Source organism: Geotrypetes seraphini, chromosome 10 (assembly GCF_902459505.1).
Source record: "Geotrypetes seraphini chromosome 10, aGeoSer1.1, whole genome shotgun sequence".
NCBI lineage: Eukaryota > Metazoa > Chordata > Amphibia > Gymnophiona > Dermophiidae > Geotrypetes > Geotrypetes seraphini.
The window spans coordinates 63,770,375-63,796,517 of record NC_047093.1 but is presented as its reverse complement, the minus strand read 5'-3'; the positions used below and the strand labels follow the sequence as shown (position 1 = coordinate 63,796,517).

General features: G+C 43.9%; 1 protein-coding gene across 1 annotated transcript in view; it reads right to left on the bottom strand.

Moving 5' to 3' along the window:
• The window catches only part of UBAC1 (UBA domain containing 1), a 65,498-nt gene extending 43,151 nt beyond the window's left edge, over window positions 1–22,347 (bottom strand). The window contains exons 1-2 of the mRNA XM_033961615.1: window positions 22,101–22,347; window positions 8,484–8,604 (exon numbers count right to left, since the gene is read on the bottom strand). Coding sequence (XP_033817506.1) covers window positions 8,484–8,604; window positions 22,101–22,238 — 259 coding nt within the window. The 5' untranslated portion in view covers window positions 22,239–22,347. The remainder of the gene's footprint in view (window positions 1–8,483; window positions 8,605–22,100) is intronic.
• Window positions 22,348–26,143: the final 3,796 nt, after the last annotated feature.

Below are 26,143 nucleotides of genomic sequence, written 5' to 3'. Positions count from 1 at the left end.
CTCCTATCCAGTATCTCTATCCCCCCTCCACACCATCCCTTGTGTCCAACTTCTCTCCCTTTCTGTTCCTTTCCTCCCTAAATCTTATTGTCCATCATCTCCCTCCCTCTCCTCTATTTTCAGACCCATTTCTTCCTCCCCAAAATCCGGTATATGCACATCTCTTTGAACCCCCCCTTCCCTCCCTCCGTGTACTTCTATACCAGGGCCCTGAAGGTATGTCCGCCCTTGAAGGTCTGACCCCCCTTGAAGGCCTGCACCCCACCTCTAAAGGCCTGTGCCACCATCCCTGAAGGCCTGTTTCCCCCTTGAAGGCTTGTCCCCCCCTTAAAGGTCTGCATCCCACCCTTGAAGGCCTGTCTGTCCCCCCCCTTGAAAACCTATCCCACCCCTGAAGGCCTGCCTGTCCCCCCCTTGAAGACCTGTCCCCCTTTGAAGGCCTGCCTCCCCCCTTGAAGGCTTGTCCCCCCCCTGAAGGCCTGCCTGTCCCCCCCTTGAAAGCCTATCCCACCCCTGAAGGCCTGCTTGTCCCCCCTAAAGGCCTGTCCCCCCCTTGAAGACCTGCCTCCCCCCTTGAAGGCTTGTCCCCCCCTTGAAAGCCTATCCCACTCCTGAAGGGCTGCTCTTTGAAGGTCTGCTTGCCTGTCCCACCCCGAAGGACTGCTTATTCCCCACCCACAGCGTCTGGCTTTCACCCCCCTGGCCTTCCCGCACTGTTTCCAGCCGGAACAACCTGCAAACATGATCGCGGTGTTAGTGATCTTAGTACCGCTTCGGAGCTGGTTCCTCCATCGGGGTCAGAGGAGGGGTGGGACCGCGACGGAGGAACCAGCTCCAAAGCGGTACCAAGATCGCTAACACCACGATCTTGTTTGCAGGCTGTTCTGGCTGGAAGGTAAACGGTGCAGGAAGGCCGGGGGGGAGCGGAAGGCCGAGGGGGGTGGGAACCGGACGCCTGGGGGCGGGGGGGAAACAGACGGCAGCACTTCCCGACTGATCCTCTCCCCTCGCCTTCTAAAGCAGGTGCTGCAGCTGTCGCACCTGCTTTAGGCGGCGAGGGGGGGAGGGTCAGGCGAATCGGGAAGCCGTTTTTTTTTTTGTTTTGAACCGATTCAAATCGTGAATCGGGCAGCACTAGTAAGATCTCCCTGGGAGGCGCAAAGGGGCCGACCCAAGAAAGTTGCAGGTTTTTTTTTTTTTTAGGGGGGGGGGAGTTAAGCTGGTTTGAACCCGCGATCGGGAGCGAGAGAGGGCTGCTGGACCTGCAATAAGGAGTGAGAGGGCTGCTGGCCAGGAGTTGTGGGAAGGGAGGCGACTCATGGCAGATCCATTACGGGGACAAGGCCATTTAATGTTCTACGGGGTGATGAAAAGCCTTGTTCCCCTACCCAAGGCAAAGGGACAATTTTTTCCCTCTGTTCCTGTGGGTTAGCTGAGGTAAATAGTCCACGTGTCATTCTTTACATGCATATTCATTAAAGCAGGAGCCTGGATAACAAAACAAAGGGAGCATATACAAATTAAACAAGGTGAAAGCTCCGACTCTTGTAGGACATCCTGTGCCAGAAGCTAAGGAAAAGCATACTTCTCTCTAGTTAACCACCTAATTTCCTATCAGATTCTGGCTATGGCCTCTTTAAATATGACTACTACAAGAGACATGTAACAGCGTTGCTAATATAGTGCCATATTTGTCAATACTGCCTTTAAGCATATGCTTATTCAATCCTATATAATAAAACCCTAGACGTGCATACCTGCGTGCTTCTGTGATCTCTGATCTGTGATCAGTAGGTCTGTGGCGGCAGGAGTGCGCATATGTGCATATATCGCTCCCTCTCTCCGTGGACGTCAGGACTGGCCTGCAGCGCTGGACTCCCTGCTCTCCACCTCCTCAAGCAAAAATTAAAAGCTGCGGTGTTGGCTCCTCTCACGAGCCGCACCAGCGTCGGAGAACGCTTCCGACTCTGGCGGGGATTGTGAGAGGAGCCACCGCGGCACTTTTAAAAAATCTTCGGCCGCAGCAGGCCAGCCCGCGGGAAGGGGGGACCGACAAATAAGAAGACTCCAGCCACAGGAACGCAATAAGGGAAGGGAGGACCATGGAGCAGGCTAGACCGCGGGAAGGGGGAGGGGCTGAATCGAGCAGGCCAGATCGAAGCAGGACAGAATGCAGTAAAAGAAGGGGGTGGGGCCGAACCGAGCAGGCCAGATCGCGGTAAGATAAGGGAAGGGAGGGTGGGGGGAAAATGCTGCTACTGCTGCACAGGGACCTAGAGGGGAAAGGAAATACCGCTGCTGCTTCAGCACAGGAAAGTGTAGGGGGGGGGAGGAGGGAAATGCTGTTGCTGCTGCACAGGGAAATGGGGTGAAAATGCTGCTGCACAGGGAAAAGGAGGGAAAGAATGACAGACAGACAGCTGGAGGGAGGGAGACAGAAAGAAAGAAAGACACAGGGGCAGGGAGAGGGAGAGGGACAGAAAGACAGACAGAGAAAGGGGGCCAGGGAGAGAGAGAGAGAGAAAGCAGGAAGAAGAGAGACAGAAAGACAGACAGACATATATTCTAGCACCTGTTAGTATAACGGGCTTAATGACTAGTAGTCTAATAAAAATACTCAAAAAGTACCATAAACAATTTTGAAAGGAAAATTAGGTTTTTACTTCAATAATTTTCTTTGTAGTAGAAGGGCAAAGGATTCTGGACGATAGGTTTTATACCTCTGGCCATGAATTGATTGCAGAAGACTTATCTACATCTTTTGACTCTGCTTCCTTCCCCACTGGGCTGTACTGCCACCTTCAGTTTGTACCAAAGCAGTCGATCACCACTATATTATAAGAAATTAGAAAGAGGGGAAGAGAGAGTGAGACCATCACGACAATACATTTCTGTTCTGCTCTGTAACAAATAAAGTGAACAATGTTAACCCAAACAAAACTTTGCAGAAAGTGCGGGATCCATGGCCAATCCAAATAGAAGGGTTGCAAAGTGGAAATGCTGAAGAAATGTGAAACCTCAAATACTTCCAACAGCCCAGAAAGATGGGAATATACAGGCACACCTCTGAGTTCTTCTGGGGCCACAGCCACAATGATCTTCATGTAGAAATGAGGGACCTTCATTATCAATGAAGTGGTGGACAGAGGCGGATTTGAAGAGGTGGCGGATTCAAGGGTCATCCCCCTGGTCAGGAGCCAGGGAGACCTCTTGACTGCTGGACCCAGTCAGGGAATCAGCATCATCCAGGACTGAGACAACCAGAGTCCCGAGACAAAACTGGCATGGAATCCAACCAATCATCTGGTCAGTCTGGCTCGGACAGGTCACAGGAGCTAAGGCTCGGCTTGCTTAACTGAGAAGCAGACATTGGAGGTGAAGGCGCTCCTTGGTCCAAAGGCTATGTGCATACAGACTGCACCATCTGACCTGTCTCGTAAGAAAGGCTCTCCAAATCAGATTTACAAATTCTAGGGAAAAACCTGGTGCAGGGGAGAATGTGGCGCAGTGGTTAAAGCTACAGCCTCAGCACCTTGAGGTTGTGGGTTCAAACTCACGCTGCTCCTTGTGACCCTGGGCAAGTCACCTAATCCCCCATTGCCCCAGGTACATTAGATAGATTGTAAGCCCACCGGGACAAACAGGAAAACATGCTTGAGTACCTAAATAAATTCCTGTAAACCATTCTGAGCTTCCCTGGTAGAACGGTATAGAAAACTGAATGAAAAGCAGTGTTCTCCCCAGAAATTTTTTCCAGCCGGGTGGCATGAAAAAGTAGCCGGGTGGGGCGGGATGGGGAAATTTGGTGGTAGGGAAAATTAACCCCCTCTTTTACTAAGGTGCGCTAGCATTTTTAGCGCACGCAAACCCCTGCGTTACGTGGGAAAACTAGCGCCAACTCAATGCTGGCGTTAGCATCTAGCGCGCATGGCAATTCCTCCGCGTGCTAAGCGCACACTAAAATCACTATCGGAACTTAGTAAAAGGAGCCCTAAATGTATACTATTTTTATTAGTTAATTATTATTATTATTTTCCAATGCTCAATGACTTCCTTTTTTAAGGTTTGACACTTGTGCCAGAATATTTTTACTAAATTTAAGAAGTATTTGCCCTCTTTCAAATGGTATAGAGGTTTTAAAAAGGGAAAGGCATTAATGAAGTCATTAGGTTCAATCTAGCCATTTATTTCTGCATGAATTTAAACAACTAAAAAAAAAAAGAAAATTTAGCTCATCCAGTCTACAAGAAATGGCTCTACAGCAAGAGTGCCCACACTTTTTGGGCTTGCGAGCTACTTTTAAAATGACCAAGTCAAAATGATCTACCAACAAAAAAATAAAAAAACCCACAAAGCACACTGTACGCAGAGAAAATGTTAATTATCATTTGTATTCCGCGGGGTTTCAAAGAGGTCAAGGCAGACAATTCTACGCAATGTCACCTCAGGAACAACTATACAAAAATAGACAAATATACCCCCTCCCTTTTTACTAAATCGCAATACTGGTTTTTAGAGCAGGGAGATGATGCACTGAATGCCCTGCGCTGCTCTCGATGCTCATAGGCTCCCTGCTCTAAAAACCACTATTGCGGTTTAGTAAAAGGGGGCCATAGTGCAAAATATAGACAGCAGATATAAATTCTTAAAACAGACACATTTTGATCACTAAACTGAAAATAAAATCATTTTTCCTACCTTTTTGTCTGGTGATTTCATGAGTCTCTGTTTGCACTTCCTTCTTCTATCTATAAATCCAATATTTTTTTCTTTCTGCCCCTCCCCTTTTCTTTCTGTCTCTCTTTCTTTCGCTCTTCCCCTGCCCCCCCAAGCCATCGCGCCAATTTCTCTACTTCCCCAATTCTTTCCCTACCCCCTAAGCCATCATGCCGATTTCTCCCTGCTTCCACGAGCCAGACCAGGAATGTACAAGCGCCGGACTCACAAGACTTCACCTCTGATGTAAATTCTTACGTCAGAGAAGAAGTTCCAGGCCAGCCAGGCAGCGATTTGCTGGCCCAGAACTTCCTCTCTGACGTCAGAATTGACGTCGGAGGTGAAGTCTTGTGAGTCCGGCGCTTGTACGCGCCTGGCCTGGCTCAGGGAGGCAGGAAGAAAAAGATTGCCAAGGCAACGCGATAGACTCACATTGCCTTTGCGATCTACTGGTCGATCGCACTCGACCATTTGGGCACCCCTGCTGTTATGGTATCCTGTCCTGACCTGAGGAAAGGAGTTTAGTCCCCAAAAAACTGCCTTATTTTCATTTCCTATTTATAAACTTTAATCAATAGATACAATACTACTTGATTCTACGTAAAGCAACAAAAACATTTTTTTCTACCTTTTGTCGTTTCTGCTTTAATCATCTTGTCTTCACTCTTCTTTCTAGCCAGCATCTGTCCGCTCTGTTTTCCATGCAGCATCAGCCCCTTCCATCCACTGTCCGCCGTCTCCCTGTTCCATATGGCATCTTCCCTCTTTTTATGCTCCTTCAATAAACTGTCTATCCTGTGCCCCTTCTCTTCTCCTTTGTACATGATTGATTTCAGCTCTGCCACCTCTCCATTTTTCTCTCTCTGTCAATACCCCGTCCCCTATGCTCTGGCAACTCTCTCTTCTCCTTTCTTTCCTTCGCACCCTACAGTCTGGTATCTTCCCTTCCCTGATTCTCTGGCATCTCACTTCTTTCCTTTTCTTCCATCTTTCCCTCCCCCTCCATGCTCTGACATCTTCTCTTTCCTTTCCCCCTTCCTTTTCCCTTGGTCTGGCATACTTTCCTCCTTCCCTCCAATCCCTGGCATCTCGTTTCATTCCCTCCCTCATCTTCTTTCTCCCTCCAGTTGGGTGCAGCAAGTCTCCCCCCCCCTCTGCTCCCTATCCTCCTTCTGTCACCCAAGGCCTGGCATCATGAACTTCTTCAGGCAGCAGCATTCACAATTCGCTGCTGTTGCCAGCTTCGGGCCTTCTTCTCTGTTGGGTCCTGCCTTCATAGAAACAGAAGTAGGCAGGACCTGGCAGAGAGGAAGGCCTGAAGCTGGCAACAGCAGTGAATTGTAAATGCTGTTGCTAGCCGAAGAAGTTCATGATGCCAGGCCGAGTACCCAGGGCAGACTGCTACTCTCCCCCCCCCCACGACCCTCCTATCTCTCCCTCCCTTCCATCACGAGACTCTAAACAGCACTGCTCTACTCTAAGCAGGCTGCTTTCTCCTGCCGTGATTCCCTCTGGCACGTCACTGATGAGAAAAGGAGGGAGAGATAGGAGGGTCGTATCGGGTTGGGGGGGCGCCCAGGATGATGATGAGGCTGCTACAAGCGAATCCAGCAAGGGTGAGGCCCCAAAGCACAGCACTGGCGGGACCCCCCTGACCATTTCAGGCCCTTGGACTGTGCCTACTGGGCCTATCCTTTAATCCGGCCCTGCTTCCCCCCCCATATGCCCTGACATCTCTCTCTTCCAATCCATGGTATGGTATCTCCTTTACCTCACTCCCATGGTCTCTGCATCTCTTTCCTCCTTTTCCTGATCTTCCTTCTCCCTCCTTCCCTCTCTCTCCCCAATTGGGTGCATCAGCATTTCTCTTCCACTCCCCCCATTGGGTAAAGCAGTATCATCAGCATTTCTCTTTCCTCCCCCCAATTTGGTACAGCAGAAGCAGCATTTCTCTCACCCTCCCCCCTAATTTGGTGCAGCAGCATGACTCTTCCCCCTCCCCCTATTGGGTAAAGCAGCAGCATCATCAGCATTTCTCTTAGCCCCCCTCCAATTGAGTACAGCAGAAGCATCAGCATTTCTCTTCCCCCTCCCCCTCTAATTGGGTACAGCAGCATTTTTTCTCCCATTCACCCCCCCCCTGTCTCACACACCCGGCAGATTCGCTACAGACAAAGGCAAGTTGCAAGTTTCCCTTCGTCGCTGACCTATCTCCCAAAGGTCAGCGACAGAGGGAAGCTTACAACTTGCTGCTCTTGCTTACTTCAGGCCTTTCTTGTTGCCGAGTCCTGCCTTCGCGGAAACAGAAAGTAGGCAGGACCCGGCAGCGAGAAAGGCCTGAAGTAAGCAAGTAAGCTTCCCTCAGTGGCTGGCCTATCTCCCGCATGCTCCGGGGCTCTAATGGTCCGTGCCGGCTTCTCTTCCCTACCCCCCCCCCCGAAGTAACTTCCGGTTTTGGAGGGAAGCCGGGTTCGAGTCGCTTGCTGGGTTTTGGTTTTTTTAAAGTCCGGCGGGAGTCTTTCGGCGGCTCTTCAGGCTGCGCGTTAAGCAGTGGTGGCAGCAGGATTCGTTAGATGACAACCGGGCGGTAATCTAAATTTGCTGGGCGGAGCGCCCGGCTGAAAAGCGCTGGGGAGAACACTGGAAAAGAATGAATGAAGCATGCAGAACCTCTGGCTGGGATTTAGTGAGTTCTGAAGTCTCCACGTGAAATAAAAGGTCTGAGCGAGACTTTTTACCAATTTTGTAGACCTACAGCAGTTCACCAGCCCTGGAGAACAAGGATGGGGCTAATCACAAAGCTCCCGCCTTTCCCTCGTGTGCTGCGGCACATGGACGCTCCTCTGCCGAACAACTGGCACAATTTTTGCAAGAAACATCTCATACCCCAAGGAGTCCATTCCAGTCGATTTAGAAACAAAATTGAGGGGTTTTAAGGCAGCTTGAAGCTTTTGAAAAAAAGATCAATTGAAATTCAAGATGGCCACCGCCAGGGGAAAAAAACCAAACAACTCACACCAAAAACTGCCCTTGGAGACTTAACCAAAAGCTCAAAAACTGTGAAAAGGGGGTTTTGGAGGTGGGAGACCTAAACCCTAACCTCAGAAACCCTTAAAATTAAGTTTTTCAGGCCCACCCCGATTTTACAATAGGAAATAATGGGGTTGTACTCAAAGTTCTATCTGCTGGTCAGCTTTTTTTAATGCAGCTGTGAAGAAGGATAGGACTTTCTGGATGCTTCCAAATCTAACTCCAAGAGATCTTTGGGCTGCCAGTTAGACTGACACAAACTGATATCTCCACCCCCACGGAACCTCAAAGCACGATGGGGGTGGGCAAACAATGCAACCAGCGCCCTGATACCCCGAGGCTTCTTAAACAGGGTGCCGACAGCCTGCACTCAAACCACTGAGAAACTCAAACGGTGAGCTGGCTCCCAAGGGAACGGACTTCAAGCTCACCTAAAGGCTTGCCCTGCAGAGCTGCAGTCCGATCCTGGGGAACTTGCGTCTTTTCCCAAGCAGACAATCCTAGGGTCCCTGAAAAGCAAACAATCTGAAAAGAACAGATAAAATAACCAGAGGTGATCAGAACACCTCTGCACAGTTCACTTGCAGAAGAAAAACTGGCAGAGGGCAGTGTGCTCCGCCTCTATGGGAGAAGTGCTGAAAGCTATAAGTATTCACACTTCTGCAAGTCCAGTTCACTGAACAGATTGATCAGCATACGTACAGACTCCTGAATAGATGTAACAGAAATTTGCTTACCTTTGTCTTGTATGTTTTCCTCCCCCACGGTTTTTGTGTCAGACAGCACACGTTCTGAGGTGGCATGGATCAGTTTATGATGAGTAACACTTTTAGGATCTTCCAGACTCCCTGCAGCACACTGAAAAACCAAGAGAAACACTTAAATTTTGAGAAATAACTTGAGAGCAAGTGACAGATTTCATTTTAAGAAGAAAAGGAAAGTAGTCTGCAAGACATCTGTTATAAAAGAATCTAACTTCATGCAATTTTCAGGAAGGGAAACAAAAATCAGTGGACAAAACTGTGCACACAAAAATGTGTTAAAAGGTGCCCTAGAAAACTCGCAGCCCACTCTAAAATGTGTTCCTAAAAAAAAAATAAAAAATAAAAATTACAATTCCACAGAACTGCAAATGCAAAAATATACTATTTTTATGAAGAAAGGAAAAGCCGCAGAAGCTGTAAATAACATAACATAACATAATAGCAGATTTCTACACTGCATAGCCATTAAATGCGGTTAACAAAAGATTATGCTACGAGAAAATACAGGAATGATATGATATACAGAAATCTAATTGATCAGAAATTTTGAAAAAAAGAAAAGTTTTCTGAAATGTACATAAGACGTGGATCTAATTAATAATGAATGGAAATCTTTATCATAGTAAGCTGCTTGGTAGGAAAGACAATGCCCATAATGTTTCTTACTTTTGCAACCCTTAGCTGAAGGGAATGTAAATAGGGCATGAGATTTTCTACTATTCTTATACGCCACAATAGCAAATCTGTTGGCAAGCATATCTCCTAAAAACATCCAGCACAAAATTCCGCGCTCTTCTTCTAAACTGGATACAAATCTCACTAATAAACGGCCACTACCCTACCAACCTCAGCAAAATCATCATCACCCCGATCCTCAAAGACCCCAAAGGACCGATAGACCAAACAGCCAACTACAGACCCATTGCCTCTATTCCACTCTAGGTCAAAATAATAGAAGGACTAGTTGCCAAATTCCTCTCCAATTACCTAGAAAACCATAACATATTCCATCCCACACAATCTGGCTTCAGAAACAACTTCAGCACGGAAACACTACTAGGATCTCTCTTGGACACAGCCAGACAACATCTCAGCAAAGGAAAAAAAATGATGCTCATACAACTAGACCTTACCGTGCATTCGACTTGGTGGACCATAACATTCTACTACAAATCCTGGATACAATAGGTATCACAGATAAAGTATACACATGGTTTGAAGGATTCCTTAAATCAAGAACCTATAGAGTAAAATCAGACAAACAAAAATCTGAACCTTGGTCAAACCCCTGCGGAGTTCCCCAAGGATCCCCTCTATCCCCGACTCTCTTCAATCTCTATACAGCCTCCCTCAGCTCTTACCTGGACAAACAAGGCATAACCTCCTACAGCTATGCCGATGACATTACCATTCTCATACCCTTCGATCAACCTGAACTCTCCAGGACGAACACAATATATCAAACACTAAAATCAATAGCAACCTGGATGAAAGATCACAAACTGAAATTGAACCCAAATAAAAAGAAATTCATCCTCCTAGAAAACAACAAAATACCAACCATAACCAACATTGAAATCATCGCAATCAACTACCCCATACAAACCACCCTAAAACTGCTAGGAATAACTATCGACAGATGCTGCACCATGCAACCGCAAATCAATAAAACAATACAAAAGTCATTCTTAGTCATGAGAAACTTAAGACAAGTTTGGAAATTCTTCGAGAAAACTCAATTCCAGCTCATAGTTCAGTCCTTAATACTAGGCCTACTTGACTACTGTAATATCCTCTACCTCCCATGCCCTACAACCATAACAAAACAACTACAAACTATCCAAAACACAGCACTAAGACTCATCTACTCATTAAAGAAACATGATCACATTACAGAAGCATATCTCCAATCGCACTGGCTTCCGATCCCAGCAAGAATACAATTTAAATTCTACTGCCTACTATTTAAGACTTTATACAGACAGTCCAAACTACCTGAATAACCGCCTCATCCACAACACCGCAACCAGACATAGGAAAACTCACACCCCATTCTCATACCCCCCAATTAAGGAGGTCAAACGGAAAAAACTATATGATGGCCTCCTGGCCACTTAAGCAGCCAAACTAGACAACCAAATTGCCAATCTACTGACGGCATCCCTCGACTACAAGACTTTTAGAAAAGAAATAAAGACCATACTCTTCAAGAAAACTCTGAAAAAAGAAATAATACCGCAAGTCTAAAACTCCACCTCTCACTAAAGCCAACTACCCCAAACAAATAACCTTATCCATTTCTTACTCTTTTTGAAAATGACCAATTTTTTTTTTTTTTGTAAGTTCTTGTTGTAATACATCTTGGATAATTCTTTTGTAATCCGCCTTGAACTGCAAGGTAATGGCGGATTAGAAATCCCTAATGTAATGTAATAATGGGGCAACACCGAAAGCAGCTTTATTGTATAAGCTTCCCAACTAAAAGATCACCCGGGCCTCAACCAGAAGCCAATGCAGCTCACAGTAATAGGGGGTTACGTGGTCATACTTCCTCAGACCATAAATCATTCTTACTGCTGTATTCTGAACCAGGGTCAATCTAGCCAAATTTTTCTTAGTACTGGTCAAATATACAAATTTACGATAGTCCAGTATACTCAGAATTGTAAAAGCAGCAGCATCGAAATAGGATCTGATGGTATGTAGTTTCCATAAGATGTAGTAACCCTTTTGAACCACTGCATCTATCATGTGCTAACCTAGCTTTATTTATTTATTTAGATTTTTATCCCGTCTTCCCAGTAGCTCAGAACGGTTTACAAGTAAACATTCACAATGGAGTGAATTGGACATACAAGATTATACAGTAGATTTAAATACTTGGACATACAAGACTGTGCAGCAGTTTAGATATAGGGACTATACAGTAATGCCAATGATAGCTAGCTATCATTGGCATAAAAACCGTTCATCAATTTCTCCGTCCCAGAAAAACATTTAAACTTTCTAATAACAGTACTTCTTCAAATCAAAATTCTTAATAGTAGCAACAAGAAATGTAATGAACAAAACTTATCTTCAGTACCTGAAGCTCTCTACTAGCAAACAGAAACTCACGGCAGCCAGTTAGCAGTAGGGTAGGAACTCGGAAAGTTCGCTCCTGCCTGCTACACCTCCACTGGGGATCGGCAGTAGAGGTATGAGGCTAGGGCAGGGAGGGGGGGCAGGATGAAAAGCCTGGGAGGGAGGATGCAGAGTTTGATGGGGGAAGGAAGGAAGGGTGCTGGGTGCTGAGCCTGACAGGGGAGGGAGGGAGGGAAAGAAGGGTGCTGGGTTTAGAGTCTGACAGGGAGGGAGGGAAGGAAGAGTTCTGGATGCAGAGTCTGACAGGGGAGGGAGGAAACGAAGGAAGGAGGGGTAGGAAGGGTGTTGGATGTAGTGCAGTGCCTGGCAGGAAGGGAGCTGGGTGCAGTGTCTGAGAGGGGAAGGAAGGAAGAGGGCTGGGTGCAGAGCTTGGCAAGGCAGGGCACTTGAATATTAAGCTGCCCGACATATTCGAGTCAACCATTTTTCCTCCTTTTTGGGGGGAAAAAGGGGGTCTCAACTTATATTTGGATCGACTTATATTCGAGTATATACAGTCACCCAATTCTGTAGACTCTGAAGCCAATGGATCCAAACCCTGTTAGATCACATTTTTCATTCTTGAGACACCCCAGAATTCTTTGAATGCACATAGAGGAATCCAGGATAGTTCCAAATCAGAAAAATCTGCAGAGCTACTTGTTTGTTTCTGGATATAAAATGCTCAAGTTGGATGTCCAGGGAAGACTGCACAGGAAATGTTTTATGAGCCCTTTTAAGCCTGCAGTTTCTTCCTAACATGCCAGCTTACAATAATCTTAGATATTAGTTTATGAGGTAGCCTTACATATCAACTTTAATCACTGCACTATGACATCTTTAAGACACTATGTGCAATCTGCAGCAACCCGCCCTTCATACAACAGTAACTAAATGACCTTCTGAGAAAGTATTTGAAAACAGCATTATGATCCTCTAACACCCACTAATTTTAAGAGACAAAAGAAAATCCTTTGTACTTTTGATGGTTTCAGAAGATGATGCAGAGTATGTCATATCACAGCTTATTTTAATTAAAAGCTGCATTAGTACAAATAGATCAACTACCACTTGAAATACAATTAATCCTGAAGAGTGAAGACATTATTTTGGCAACAACCAAAACAAAAAAATCCACCCTGTTTTCTCAATGTTTTCTGAGTTTTAGTTAGACTGATGAGAAGTCTAAAAATAGCTCTTGGTACATGCCTCACAGCTGTCCTAAATATTACATAATGTATAATATAGCAGCTACTTAAGAGCATAGATAAAACCAATGTACAGACCCTGAGATTTTCCCTTTTGACAGAGATCCTAATTTAGCACTTTTTTTTTAAACCACAAAGTACTGTGTTAGCAAATCCAGCCCATAATTCCCAAAAGCATCGCTTTCTGAGCACTTCAAGTTACTAACTACAATAAACACCTCCTTATAACATCATTCAGGGAACACGATGATTTGTCAAGAGCCAGCACCGGAAAAGTTTTAAAGGACCACACTACCTTTGTCTTGAGTTACCTGGATCATCTTAACTGGTGCGCTACTTCCTGGTTTCCATCTTCTTGCCTCAAACCCCGCCCCTGGTGATATCACCAGGGCATAGGGGAGATTTGGGACAGAAGTCAGCACCAACAGTATCACGTGACAAAATAGCTCCTTTAGATACAATCTATATTTCAGGTATTTTACTAGAATCTAATAGGAAATTTATGATTTTATGCCCGATGACTAATTCCTGCCTCTATATTGTTAGCATCTTTAGAAAACAACTGATCTGTGTTTATCTAGTTAGCTTGTTTTGATAAGTATAGTGATATCATGGTTTACTTTTATATTCTTACGATAATGGGACAAAGAAGATGTGGAATATTATTATCTGCACCTTCTAAGAGTAATACACATGAACAATGTTTAGTCCCTATTTAAAAGGCTCAGGATTATAATAGAGGGTAGGAACAGTATCTTAAGGTATTTTTACTGAATGCTAGTTTGATGAAATTTTTTTTACTATTATATATAATTTCAATTTGTTTAAGGACTCTCAAGCCAGAAGGAAAGATTAGGTTCTCACCTCATTAATCTTATTTCTAGTAAGACAGACTCTCCATTCCTGAATCTGTGGGTAGTCAACCTCTTCTAGTGAGAATTCTTGTATGGAGCTTCATTTGCATTCTTTTGCTCTACCTCCCATGCTCCTAGGCTGTCCTCTAATTTCTAAGTTCGTATCAAATCAGATGGCCAACCCTGGAAACAGAAGAGGGTGGGATACGTGGACATTCCCTGAGAAATGTGTCTATTTTGCTCATCAAGCAGCATCATGGGGTAAAGACCTTGAACAATTGCTCGTGCTTACTACCTATGGGGAATTTAGGAAACGCCTAAAAACATATCTGTTCCTGAAATACTTAGGAAACCGAACTGTACAATCTTAGCCCTCAACAAATGATCGCTTGAATTGTCAATCACTAAGTCTGTACTTTGTTTATTCCATTCAATCTGTAACATTTCCAATCATTGTAAACCGCACAGAACTTCACGGTCTCGCGGTACATAAATTGTTACTATTATTATATCATTAAAGATATCATTAACCATAAACAAAACAACCATTTGCAATACAAAATAAGGTGAAAAGAACAAATAAGGTATCAACTTAAGTGTCACCTGCACCAAGTGTGGGAAATTTTATACATGCCCCTTAGCTATTTTAATGCGGCAGTCGTGTCCTTCATTCTTGCCAAGGCTTGACAAAGGAAAGAAACAAGATGTCCAGATTCTCTGGCATCTCTGAGGCAGGAAGCAGGCAACTGAACATCTTACTGGGTGGGCTTCAGGAATGGAGGATCTGTCTACTAGAAAGAGAATTAATGAAGTAAGAACCTAATTTTTCCTTATAGTGCGACAGATACTCCATTCTCTTGAGATTAGGGTGGCACCGATGAGCCTGCTGTCTCATCCAAATGTTTGTCCGCCACGTCCATGCTGTAAAAATTTCATGAATGCATGGAGAGAAGACCAAATGGTTGTTCTACAGATTTCCTTAGGGACCACCACCAAATATTCTGCCCATGAAGAAACACTGCTAGTAGAGTGTGCCTTTACGGATATAAGTGGACATTTGCTATTTCCAATATAGGCTGAAGAAATGGCCATATGGATCCATCTTGAAATGGTCACCTTCAAGGCTGGTTGACCTTTACGGACAGCCCCATCCAGTACGAACAGATCTGACAATTCAAATTTGTTTGTGACTTGATACTGCAGCAAGAGTCTGCGTCCATCCAATAATATCAACACCTGATCGCTCTCTCTTGATCCAGGGAGTGTGAAGGCAGGCAAGTGTACTTCTTAGTTGATATGGAAACCACTATCGGCAAGAAAGAGTGGACAGTGCACAAGATCACGCCCAAATCTAAAATCCTGAGAAATAGATCTCTGCAGGACAAAGCCTGAAGTTCTGACATTCTTCAGACAGAGACGATCACCACCAAAAACACTATCTTGATGGTGAGGTCTCTCGAGAAAGCATATTCCAAAAGGTTCAAAGGACACTCACGCTAGAGCCCGGAGGACCAGATTTAAGATTCCATGTCAGAAAAAAGGCGATGCATCAAAGGGCAAAGTCATGATGGCTACATCTGGATGTTCGGTTATGATGCTCTTATTAATCCTAGGATCAAAACAGGAAAGCCCCACAATCTGAACTTTCAGGGAGCCAACTGTTAGGCTTTTTCCTCTACTTTCCTGCAGGAAGGTATGCTGCTATAGTCGCCTTCTTCCTGCATCTTAGAAGCCTGCATAATAAGTATTATTACAGTGTATATGATTGTATAATGAATTACTTGTTGAAAGTTTAAAAATGAATAAAGAAATTTTTTAAAAAAGAAGCCTGCATCTAAATAGCCTTTTAAGCACTAGCGCCGCACACTCAAGAGCCATGCTGTAAGACTAAAACGTTCTGAATCCTGCAGGGCAATTAGACCCTAGGCAAGTCACTTAATCCTCCACTGCTCCAGGTACATTAGATGGATTGTGAGCCCACTGGGACAGAGGGGGAAAATACTTGAGTACTTGAATGTAAACTGCTTAAGCTATAAGCAATATATATAAATATTTAAATAAAAATTTGAAATAATCGGATGTTACCAGTGGTGTGCCTTAAGGTTCTCTTTGTGGGCCTGTTCATTTAACATTTTTATAAGCAATATTGCTGAAGGGCTGTCAGGTAAGAGTTACCTCTTTGTGGATGGTACCAAAATCTGCAATAGAATAGACATGATACAAGGGTAGGAAGGTCCGAGGGGTTTTAAGGCAGATGGAAGTGTTTTAAAAAAAGATCTCTTAAAATCCAAGATGGCCACCGCCAGAAAACTTGAACAAAAAAAACGGCCCTTTGGGGCTCCCCTGAAGTACAAAAAATGTAGGGAAAGGGGGTTTTAGAGGTGGGAGACCTTGGCTCTGGCTGCACAAACCTTCAAATTTCACTTTTGCCCCACCCTACACTGATTTTCTCCCAAAGGCTATATAATAAGACTTACTGACTGTGCCATGTGCCTGTCTGCTTCAGCTTAGTACAGATGGGATAAATGGAGAACTCTGCCTCACAGGTTTGTGGGACAAGCTCAGTCCTTAGGCTGTCAGTCAAATGTAGACAAATGTAGGACTAAGCCTCAACCCCCGGAAAAGCTCACACCAAGAACAGTAAGAGGGCCAAGCAGCTGGTCCATATTAAGCCCAGCCAAGCTAGGTCAGAGCCAAACAGCCTGTACTCAAATTCCTGATAAATCAGGGATACGAGCAGCTAAGCAGGAGATGGCCTCTGAGCTCCAAAAAATACCAAAGCAGGCTGGCTAGCTAGGTGTTCCTGAGGGCTGATCCTGCTAGCAGCAGACTTCTGCAGCACATGCCTGTGTCTTTTCCCAGGCAGAGGTCCCAAAAAGTGGGAACCTCTGGGCATCAAACCTCCAACCAAACACTGATAAAAACCTGAAAATAATAAAACCACAAAGCAGAAACACTTCTAAGCAACCTGTTTGCAGGAAAAAAAACTGAGGGGGAAGGAGAAGTTTCCTGGAAAGAAGGCAGAGTTCAAAGATGACTGACAGCATTCTGCAAGCAACTTGCAAGTTCAGATGCATAACCCTAGCGTTCAGAACTACAACACAAATTGTACTAGAAAGCCAAATATAGATTCCTCCAATAATAGTACATCACCCAGACTTCAGTTAGCACTGAAATGAAAGCCAGTTATTTGGGTTGGTGGCATTCCCTTTTTTAACTACAACCTAACTTAGCGCTGGCATCTAACCTGGTTCAGGCTAGTTCTTCAGTTTCCTTCTGTGATGTCCCTTTCTCTTTGGATTTTAACTCTAGTTCCTTTCCCAGATTTTTTTGTTTTGTTGTAATGCCCTTCAAAGAAATCAGAGCAGTGCACATCAAGTTTTAAACAAACTAAACTTGTGTCGGTCAAGTGAAAATATTCAACACTTAACTGGTCAAAGGTCACTACATAAATAGGACTGACTTTTATATGGTCCTGTCTTTATGCAGTGCCCTATAGCTGGTTAAGTGCTGAATATTGCACTTAACCAGCTATACTTTAGCTGGCTCTGTAAACCCAGAAATTCAATGCCAGTGCCGAAACATGGCCCTACATTGAATTTCTGGTTTTAATGCAGCTGGAGGTTGACAAAACACCGATCGCTCCTGGCTAAACATCAGGCCCAGGATGTTCAAGACATACGGATGGAGGAAGGGTATTCCAGAGCATATTCCTTATATGCTGAGAACAACTATGGTAGAAAGTTGGTATGACTGAGTGTGATGTTCTAAGAGGGCTGATATTGGATAAGTAAATGAGAAAGGAATATTGGCTGCCTGGTGTTACGAATTTTTTGAACCAGGAATAATTTTCTTTTTGCGAATTTAGAGGAGAGGCTTTGATTTCTCTAGGCTCCTAGTGGTATACTGATGTCAGAATGAGTCTGGATCAGACTGGATGTGCAAGGAATGACTTGGCATCTTATTTCACTGAGCCTGCAGATGCCCTTTTGAGTTTCATCTCTAGGTTTAGAGAACTAAAAGCAGTGAAGATTATGACGGAAATAACTGGTAACACCAGAGAAAAAAATACATCTTTTACAGTGTTCTTGCAGAATAATACAGCTTTCCATTTTTCAGAAGTATCCAGTAGGGAGTATTTCTGCAATGTGGGAATCTGTTTTGAAGTGCCTTGAGTCATCAGATTAGCAATTAAAGCTTCACAGAGTAATTCCTTCATTCTTCCTGTCTCAGGGCTAGATTCTCAAAAAACTGCGTTAAAAACCGATGGGTCGCTGTTGCAGCCATTATTGTAGTGATTTTAAAAAAGCGATTCATTCTCCAAAAAACGCTCATGCAAATGAGGATGGCAGAGTATTGAAGGTTCGCTAAATTTGCATGTGTCCATCACTGGTGATAGTGATGGGCAAATGCGCAGAATGCAAAAAAAAAACAAAACTGCCAAAGTCAAGCAACTCCCCACCAGACACCCTCCCCCGGCAGCAGTAGAGATGCCCAATCTCTCCTGCCACCAAGCAATGTACCCTCTGGCAGCGGGAGAGATGCCCACTCTCTCCCATAGCCAAGCAAAGCAATCCCCCCCCCAGCAGCGGGAGAAATGGCCATTCCCTCCCACCACCGACATCAAGTGATATCCCTCTCTCGGGCAGCAGAGAGAGATGCCCACTCCCTCCCGCCACCAAGCAACGCACCTACCCTCTCCCCTTACTTACGATGGCTGGCTGAATGCCTACTCCCTCCAGCCAACAGGACCACCTCTTCAAAATGGCAGGCCTTCCCCTCCCTATAGACGGGGCTTTACACAACCTGGGCCAATTGGATGCACCAGGGAAAGGGCCTGAGGCTTCAATTGGCCCAGGTTGTTTAAGACCTATGGGGAGGGGAAGCCCGCCATTTTGAAGAGGCGGGCAGGCTGACTGGATGGAGTAGGCATCCCTCCAGCTAGATATTGTAAGTAAGATAAGGGGGTGTCGGGGAATGCGCTGCTTTGTGGCAGGAGAGTGGGCATCTCTTCAGCTGCTGGGGGGTGCGTTGCTTGGTAGCGGGAGGGAGGGAGCATCTCTCCCGCTGCAGTGTTGGATGATTGTGTGACGCAGCAGGAGAGAGTGGCCATCTCCCCTGCCAATCTTCAATTTGGAGTTTGTTTGTTTTTAATTATTTTAATTTGCATGTGACTGATCAGAAAGTAAGGCATCAAAAGCTCAGATATGTCGGAAAATTTTGAGGTTAGAGAATCACTTGATTCTCGGCAATTATAGAGATTACTTGGAGTGATCATTTTAATATTAACGACCTTGTACTATATTTGCATGGCAATATCGGAGACTGCTAGAAAACTCGGAAAAGACCCTGGAGAGCTGTTTTGATAATCTGCCGCTAAAATACACACTGGAACCGGTTTAGCAAGCATGTTAAAGGCAGATTTTAGTTTTGAGAATCTGCCCCTCAATCCCCATATCCCACTCAGCTGTGTGCCCTTTAAACTGTTTTTCTGCAACCCCCGGCAAGTCTGCAGTTAAACTAGCTGAAGAGTAAAGACAGCTCCCTCATTTTAGAAACCAATGACATCACTGCTGTGTCATCTCCACTATACAAGGTTCAACAGTTCTTGTATCCAGTTTCTGCTTTTTGAGAGCACAGCTGTCAGTTTGACCGAGATGCACTTTAAAATCTACTGTGATTTAGGGAGGGAAATTATATATATATATATGGCTGGTGAGAGATGTTATGTTCATCTAGTGCCTGAGGAAGGTGGCACTGCTCTGTGCAGAAATGCTAGCACATAATTTGCTCTACCAGTTTTTTGAAAATATTGGCTTTTTAAATAACCCTTTACTTGTATAGAGACTAAGGAACTTATCCAAGAAAGTTGCTTTTTTCCCTCCCTAAACACAGAAGAGGGAGAAGCAGACACTGAACATGGGCTTATTCAAAATATCATTTTACTGAGAAAGTTAGTCTTAGTGTTATGTCTATAACTTGATTATGTGGGAGATATAGAAATGGAAGGGTCCGATATTGTACTGCAATATGCTAAGTTCTGCTTTAACAATCATAATCTGTTATAATATGTATTTTTTTAATGGAAATCGCTTAGATTTAAGCAGTTGATAGATTTTATAAATAAAAATAACCGTGTATTCAAAAAATAACTATTTATTTATGTTTTGGTGGTCTTGTTTACTTATGTTTGTAATTATATACCATAATATCTTTAATAAGAACCTAACTATAACTCCTGCAGGGATCCAGTAATGACCTCTAATAGCGCCGAAGGCTTGAACAGCCGTTGTACAGTGGGATCTTCCCCTTGAAAGCCCCTTCTGTGTCCTGCGTACTTGCTCTTTTTTTAATGTATTTATCAATTTAACATATAATTACAAAACAAAATCTTGTTAAAGAAATACAGTAAGAATATAATATTTTAAATTCAAAGATGAAATAACATAAAAAGAAAATATTTATCCTTCCTTAGACCACAAGTAATTGCAAGGAGAGAAAGGCCGATCTGAGGAGCTCTGGTGCACTGATAGCTGCAGAAACCACAAAAAAATATTGAAAATAAACAAATATACAGGGCAAATCAGAAAGACACCTTCTAGTTTGCATGTGGAAGAAAAAACTGAAGGGGGCAGCAGAGCCAGTGTTGTCAGATACTTTTTTATAATCCAGTCCAATTACCTTGAAAACAGCTCAATTTATGAGGGGGTGCTGAAAAGTTCTCAGTCCAACTAAGTTCAGTTGGGATAGTCTCCATCGAAGGCTATACACTTAGTCCAGCGAGTTTCCACTTTTTTAAAATTCAGTACTTTTCCAATGGAATGAAAAAAGTGGGCATTCGCTGGACTAAGATTATAGCCCTTGATGGAGACTGTCCCAGCTTTGTTGAATGGGCTGAGAACTTTATAACACAACACAAATATTTTCAGAAATGCACTGTACATTTCCCAAACAAACAGAAAACATCCAATACCCCCCCCTTACACACACAGACACAATATGAAGAGAAACAATTCTGGTGAATCAGGAGGAAAAGTGAGATACACACAATGCTTGGTTCTGATTATGATTTGCTGAGGGGAAAGGGCGGGTAAGGGCCATCATTGGTGGAATACTGAACACATGGTTTGCACTAAGTGCTGATTTGTGAAAGCTGAGCCAACTTGAGAATACTGTGCCATGATGCAGCCTAAATTACAGCACAAAAATCTAAAACCAGCCCATAAAGCGTAACCCGCAGCTACTCAAAATTTCCCACAACCAGCATTCCAAAGTAGCTCAATCGGGTGAGAAAATCACAGATCTGGCAACTATGAGCAGAGCCCTCAGTAGAAGGAGTTGAAAACCTGGAGTGGATTCCTTCTGCACAGTTCACAAGCATGGGGAGAATACCCTACTGTCCAGAATGATACACCTATTGCACTAGAAGCCATTTGACAATAAGTTGAAAATCTTCTGCCCAGAATGCAGCAATGGCAATTAAAAAAAAAAAAATTTTAATACAATATTAGGATTTATTGGGAAAGGAATGGAGAAAAAACCCAAAGGATACCATAATGTTTCTGTATCACTCCATGTGTACAACTCTAGTCCCTGCATATCTAAAAGATAGAGCAGAATTTTTAAAAAGGTGCAGAAAAGGGTAGCCAAATGATAAAAGATGATGGAATGATTCACCTATGACTGACTCTTCAGCTTGGAGAAAAGATAGTTGAAGGGAAATATGATATTGGTCTATGTCAGATCCTTAGTAGCATGGATAAAAGCAAATTATTTACTCTTTCAAAACATAAGAAGCCTAGAAAACATACCATCGTTACAAAATAAGCCATTTAAAACAAACTGCCAGAGGATGTGGCAAAAGCAGTTGATTCCGGGACAAAAAGTCCACAGACCGTTATTAAGGCAGAACAGAGCAAAACAGCCTGATCTCGATACTTTTTTGAGATCCTGTCAGGATTAGGTACTGTTGGAAATAAGACACTGGGTTTGACAGACCTTTGGTCCGCTCCAGTATGACAATTCTTCCTATAGTTTTAATGTTAATAAAAGCTTAGGAAACAATAACGTAAATTCGATGAGAGAGACATTACATAGCAAAGTGAGTAGATAGGATGCACTGAACAGTAAAAAAAAACAACAGTGGAGATGTAAATAGACACATGAGACATAAGAGGGAGGCCAGTAAGAATAAAGCTGGAAATGTGACAAACACGTTGGATCCTGGGCCCGTCAAAAGGCAAGCAGGAAGAGCTAATAATTGCTGCTCAGCTCCGCTCCTCAAGCGCGGCAGACTGCTCGGGGTTTGCGAGGAGCCGCCTCTGGTGACGGGGGTGGGGGGAATGGGAGCCCACGCAGGCCTCCTCCCCGCCCACCCCCCCTCGGCCTAGCTCGGCGTCTCTTACGTGCTTCAGACATTTCTCCTTCAGCTTCTCGATGGTGCTCTCTTCGGACACTTCCTCCAGCCACTCGGCACCCTCCAAGGTGCATACGTGAATCCGCAGCACCTTCCCGGCGAAGATCTTCTCCTCCTGCACGAACATCTCCGCCCTACAACATCTGCCGCCGCCACTGCTGCTGCCCGGCCATGCCGGCCCTTTCCCCCGGGGCCACCGCGCTCACTGACGTCTCCCTCGACTCCGCCCCCAGCCGCAGCGCGCTCACGCCCTCCTCAACCGCCGGAAGCTGCGCCCGTTGCATGATGGGAGTCGTAGGCTATTGTCGTGCAGCTTTTTCCGTTCCGGCCGTTCTCTAAACTATTTGTTTATTCCCCTCGTCTTCGGTTGTGGACTGGTGTATTATTTAGAGAATTCTCATGTTTTAATAAGCGTATAGCGGAGCTACTCTGAATCAGCCAGAAAAGGCTAGTTTCTAGAATCTTCAGGATCCTTAGTTTAATTTTCCAAGCCCATTCTTTTCACCTTCCGCACTGGCTCCAGATTTTCCTAAAAAGGTTTACGGCCCCATCAACATTTTTACCCACTACAGTAGCAGCAACTGAAGGTCTTGGATTAGATAGTTTGGTCCCTTCAACCAAAAAGATGTTAAGGGAACATAAGAATGGCCACACTAGGACAGACTGAAGGTCCCTCAAGCCCAGTATCCCGTTTCCAACAGTGGCCAACACAGTACTAAAACAATTTTATGCTGCTTATCCTAGGAATAAGCAGTGGATTTCCCCAAGCCATCTCAATAATGGCTTATGGACTTCTCTGGCCTATGCACTTCTCTTTTAGGAAATTATCCAAACCTTTTTTAAACCCCACTAAGCTAACTGATTTCACCACATTCTCGGGCAATGAATTCCAGAGTTTAGTTACACATTGTGTGAAGAATTATTTTCTTTGGTTTGTTTTAAATCTATTACTTTGGGCTCCGTTTTTATCACACGCACTGGATTAGCGCGCGCTAGCTGAAAAATCTACCGCCTGTTCAAAAGGAGGCGGTAGCAGCTAGCGCGCGGGGCAATTTAGCGCACGCTATTCCGCACGTTAAGCTCCTAGCGCACCTTCGTAAAAGAAGCCCTTAGCTTCATTGCATGCCCCTTAGTCACAGCCCCTACTTTGCTTCTGGGGGTCTACCAGTTCTAATTTCTGAATTGCATCCTCTAACAAGCTGATGTTCAAAACTTGGATGCTATAACAAACAGTGCTTGAGAACTGTGCCATGAACAGCATAGAAAAATAGTATGCAAATATGTGTGGTGGATCTATGCTAAGAAAAAGCAAAGTAGGTAGGATGTACGCTTGTGCATGTCTTTTGTGCACTGATAGCAGGCTAGAATAGTGCATCTCTAAGATGTTTGGCGTCATCTGTGTGCACTACATATATATATATATATATCTTGTAAAAGGAAAAAATATTGCTGAAAAGTGCTGTAAATACCTTGGTACTATAAATACATGCTATATTTGCATTCATTTGTTTGTGTTTCATTGGTTCCAGTTTTTTGTACCCCTTGGTTGTCTTGATTTCTCTGGTCTGGGTTGCTACATGGACAAACATGCCAGCATGAACAGGAAACCACTGTCTAGAGACATCTGGCCAAAGGAAAAAAAAATATGTCAAGAAAAGGCATACAACTAGACCAGTGCCAAAAAAAAAAGCACACACCTATGCAAAAATGCAACAATCTGCTGAATGCACACTGAGCAACGTGCTCAACTAACAAACAATCCATCGAGCACTTCTGGGTTTGTAGGTTTATTTGCATGATGCTCATGATTAATGTGTGCATGCTTCCTCATTGTAATATTCCGTATCCTTTTTCACATTATTTTAAAAGTACAATTGCTTATTTTAATTGGTGGATTCATGGCAAGTGCATCTTTTATTAGGTTTTAATAATTCTAAGCATTAAAATCTACACTTTTCTTCGGTTATTAAAAACAAAACGAATCGCGGGTCCCAGTTGGAATGAATTGCAAGTCTTGTCCATCAGAACAATGCCACCCTGAACCACACATTAATTTCTCGGCCTTAGAAGCCATCCACTCCTGTGTATTGTAGCGTTTTCTGAACATTGGAAAGGAATACTAAAATACCTCATTTATATGTTGTGGACTTCATTTTAATGCTATTTGCACAGATCTTGGGCACATATGCCATTTCCCGTGCAATAGCCATCTGAACATTGCGGAGAGCTTTTTGCTGGTGCTAATCTGGCACTAATAGGCTCTAGTGCTGGCATTAGGTTTTGAATATCAGCCTACAAGAAAAGCAAAGCTAGTCCCTGCATGCAGTGAGCTAAATCCAGGACTGGATTAGTACATCTGGAACTATATGAAAGCCCCCTAGCTATGATCAGGGCTGGCTTGAGGGATTATGCTGCCTCCTCCCTGCTCATAATCTGATATTTTCCCCTCTTAAGTACCCCCGCGCCCACTGTCTGCTAGTGATAATAACTGCAAAAATCATATATCCTAGGTCACAATTCCCTCCTTCCCGCAGAGGGGAGGAAAAGAGGCCACACCAGGATTTTCGCTCCCTTTAATCACTGATGCCCTGAGCCAATGCCTCACCTGGTCCATAGTTTGAGCTGGCACCTGGATTTGATAGTAATGTGGAACAGTTTAAGCGTTTGGGGGGGGGGGGGGGCGAGTCATGTGACAGTTTGAGTTAATATAGTTCTTTTTATGCTGGTTTTTCTGTTGTTTTATATTTTTTACTGTGATTTTGTATGACTATTGTTTCCTGCTTAGATTTGTGGATAGGTGGGTTATAAATAATTTTGAATAAATAAATAAAATAAACTATATAGAGACCCTTTGGCTCTTAACTTTTTTGCCTGAGGGTAAAATTTTAGAATAGCATGTACAGGTAAAAAGTGGGGTGAGAATCATGTTTGTGGGGTGAGAATCGTGTTTCTGAGCCCTTTCTAATTGTTAGAGCACTGCCTCTTAAAATCATACATACACTTGCTTGTTTTAATGGAAATTAGGTTCATGAGGCCCATAAGGCCTGCCAGATTCCCAGGGCTTGTAAAGCCTGTACTAAGAGATAGCATTACTTATGCTATCAACATTTTATTTCAACTCTACTGCAGAGTAAAGACAGATATGGGACAAATATTTTGTGTGTGTAATACACGCAAGATATCTGTGACATTAAAAAAAAAAGAGAGAAAAAAAAACTCGGCCAAAACCCTGTCTGCAGTGACAGGAGGCTACTTCCTCTGTCACTACTTTTAGGGCTTTGCACATATCTCAATCTCTCACTGAGCGATTGAGTTGGTGGGTTTGCATGCAAATGATTTGCACCTCCGTGCAAATCATTTGCATGCAAACTTTAATAGTGAATCAATCGCTGTTGGAAAATCGGCCAGAGAATCGACCAACAGCGATTGAGTTGCTATTGTTAGTGAATCTAGCCCCGAGAGAAGAAACATATCTGTCTCTTTGAAGCCAAGAGTGTAGCTGCAATAAATAGTCTTTTTCTTTCTTGTATTTGATTGGGTACTCCATCTTATTGGGTTCTGATTGGGTGCTTCATCCTGGTTTAATAGAACTGGCATTTGGTTATTTAGATTAGAAACATCTTCATACCTGTAGGAGAGTATCTGCAAATCTCCTACATGTTTATCTGCCTTGCCTGGAATCCAGTAGCCTGTGTGTGGACTCAAGCTGAGGAAAGAGAGAGATTGTTGTTGACCAAAGATTTCAAAGTAAACTGTATCCTGGATGTATTTGTCAATTTGCTCCTGTGGCTGATATGTTTTCTGCATTAAAATAAAAAGTTATATCTAATTCTTTTATACATGTACAGGTTTCTCTGTAAGTTATTTGCATAGCTCACACTAAAATGCTAAAGAACTCGAGAAATCTTATCAGCCTGTGTTAGCAGATCAGAAAGGGAGATGTTGAAGTAGTGAAGGGGGGATATGGACTAGGGGGAGATGCTTTGCTTAGGGCAGTGGTCTTCACTAATTTATAAGTCAGAGCCACTTTGG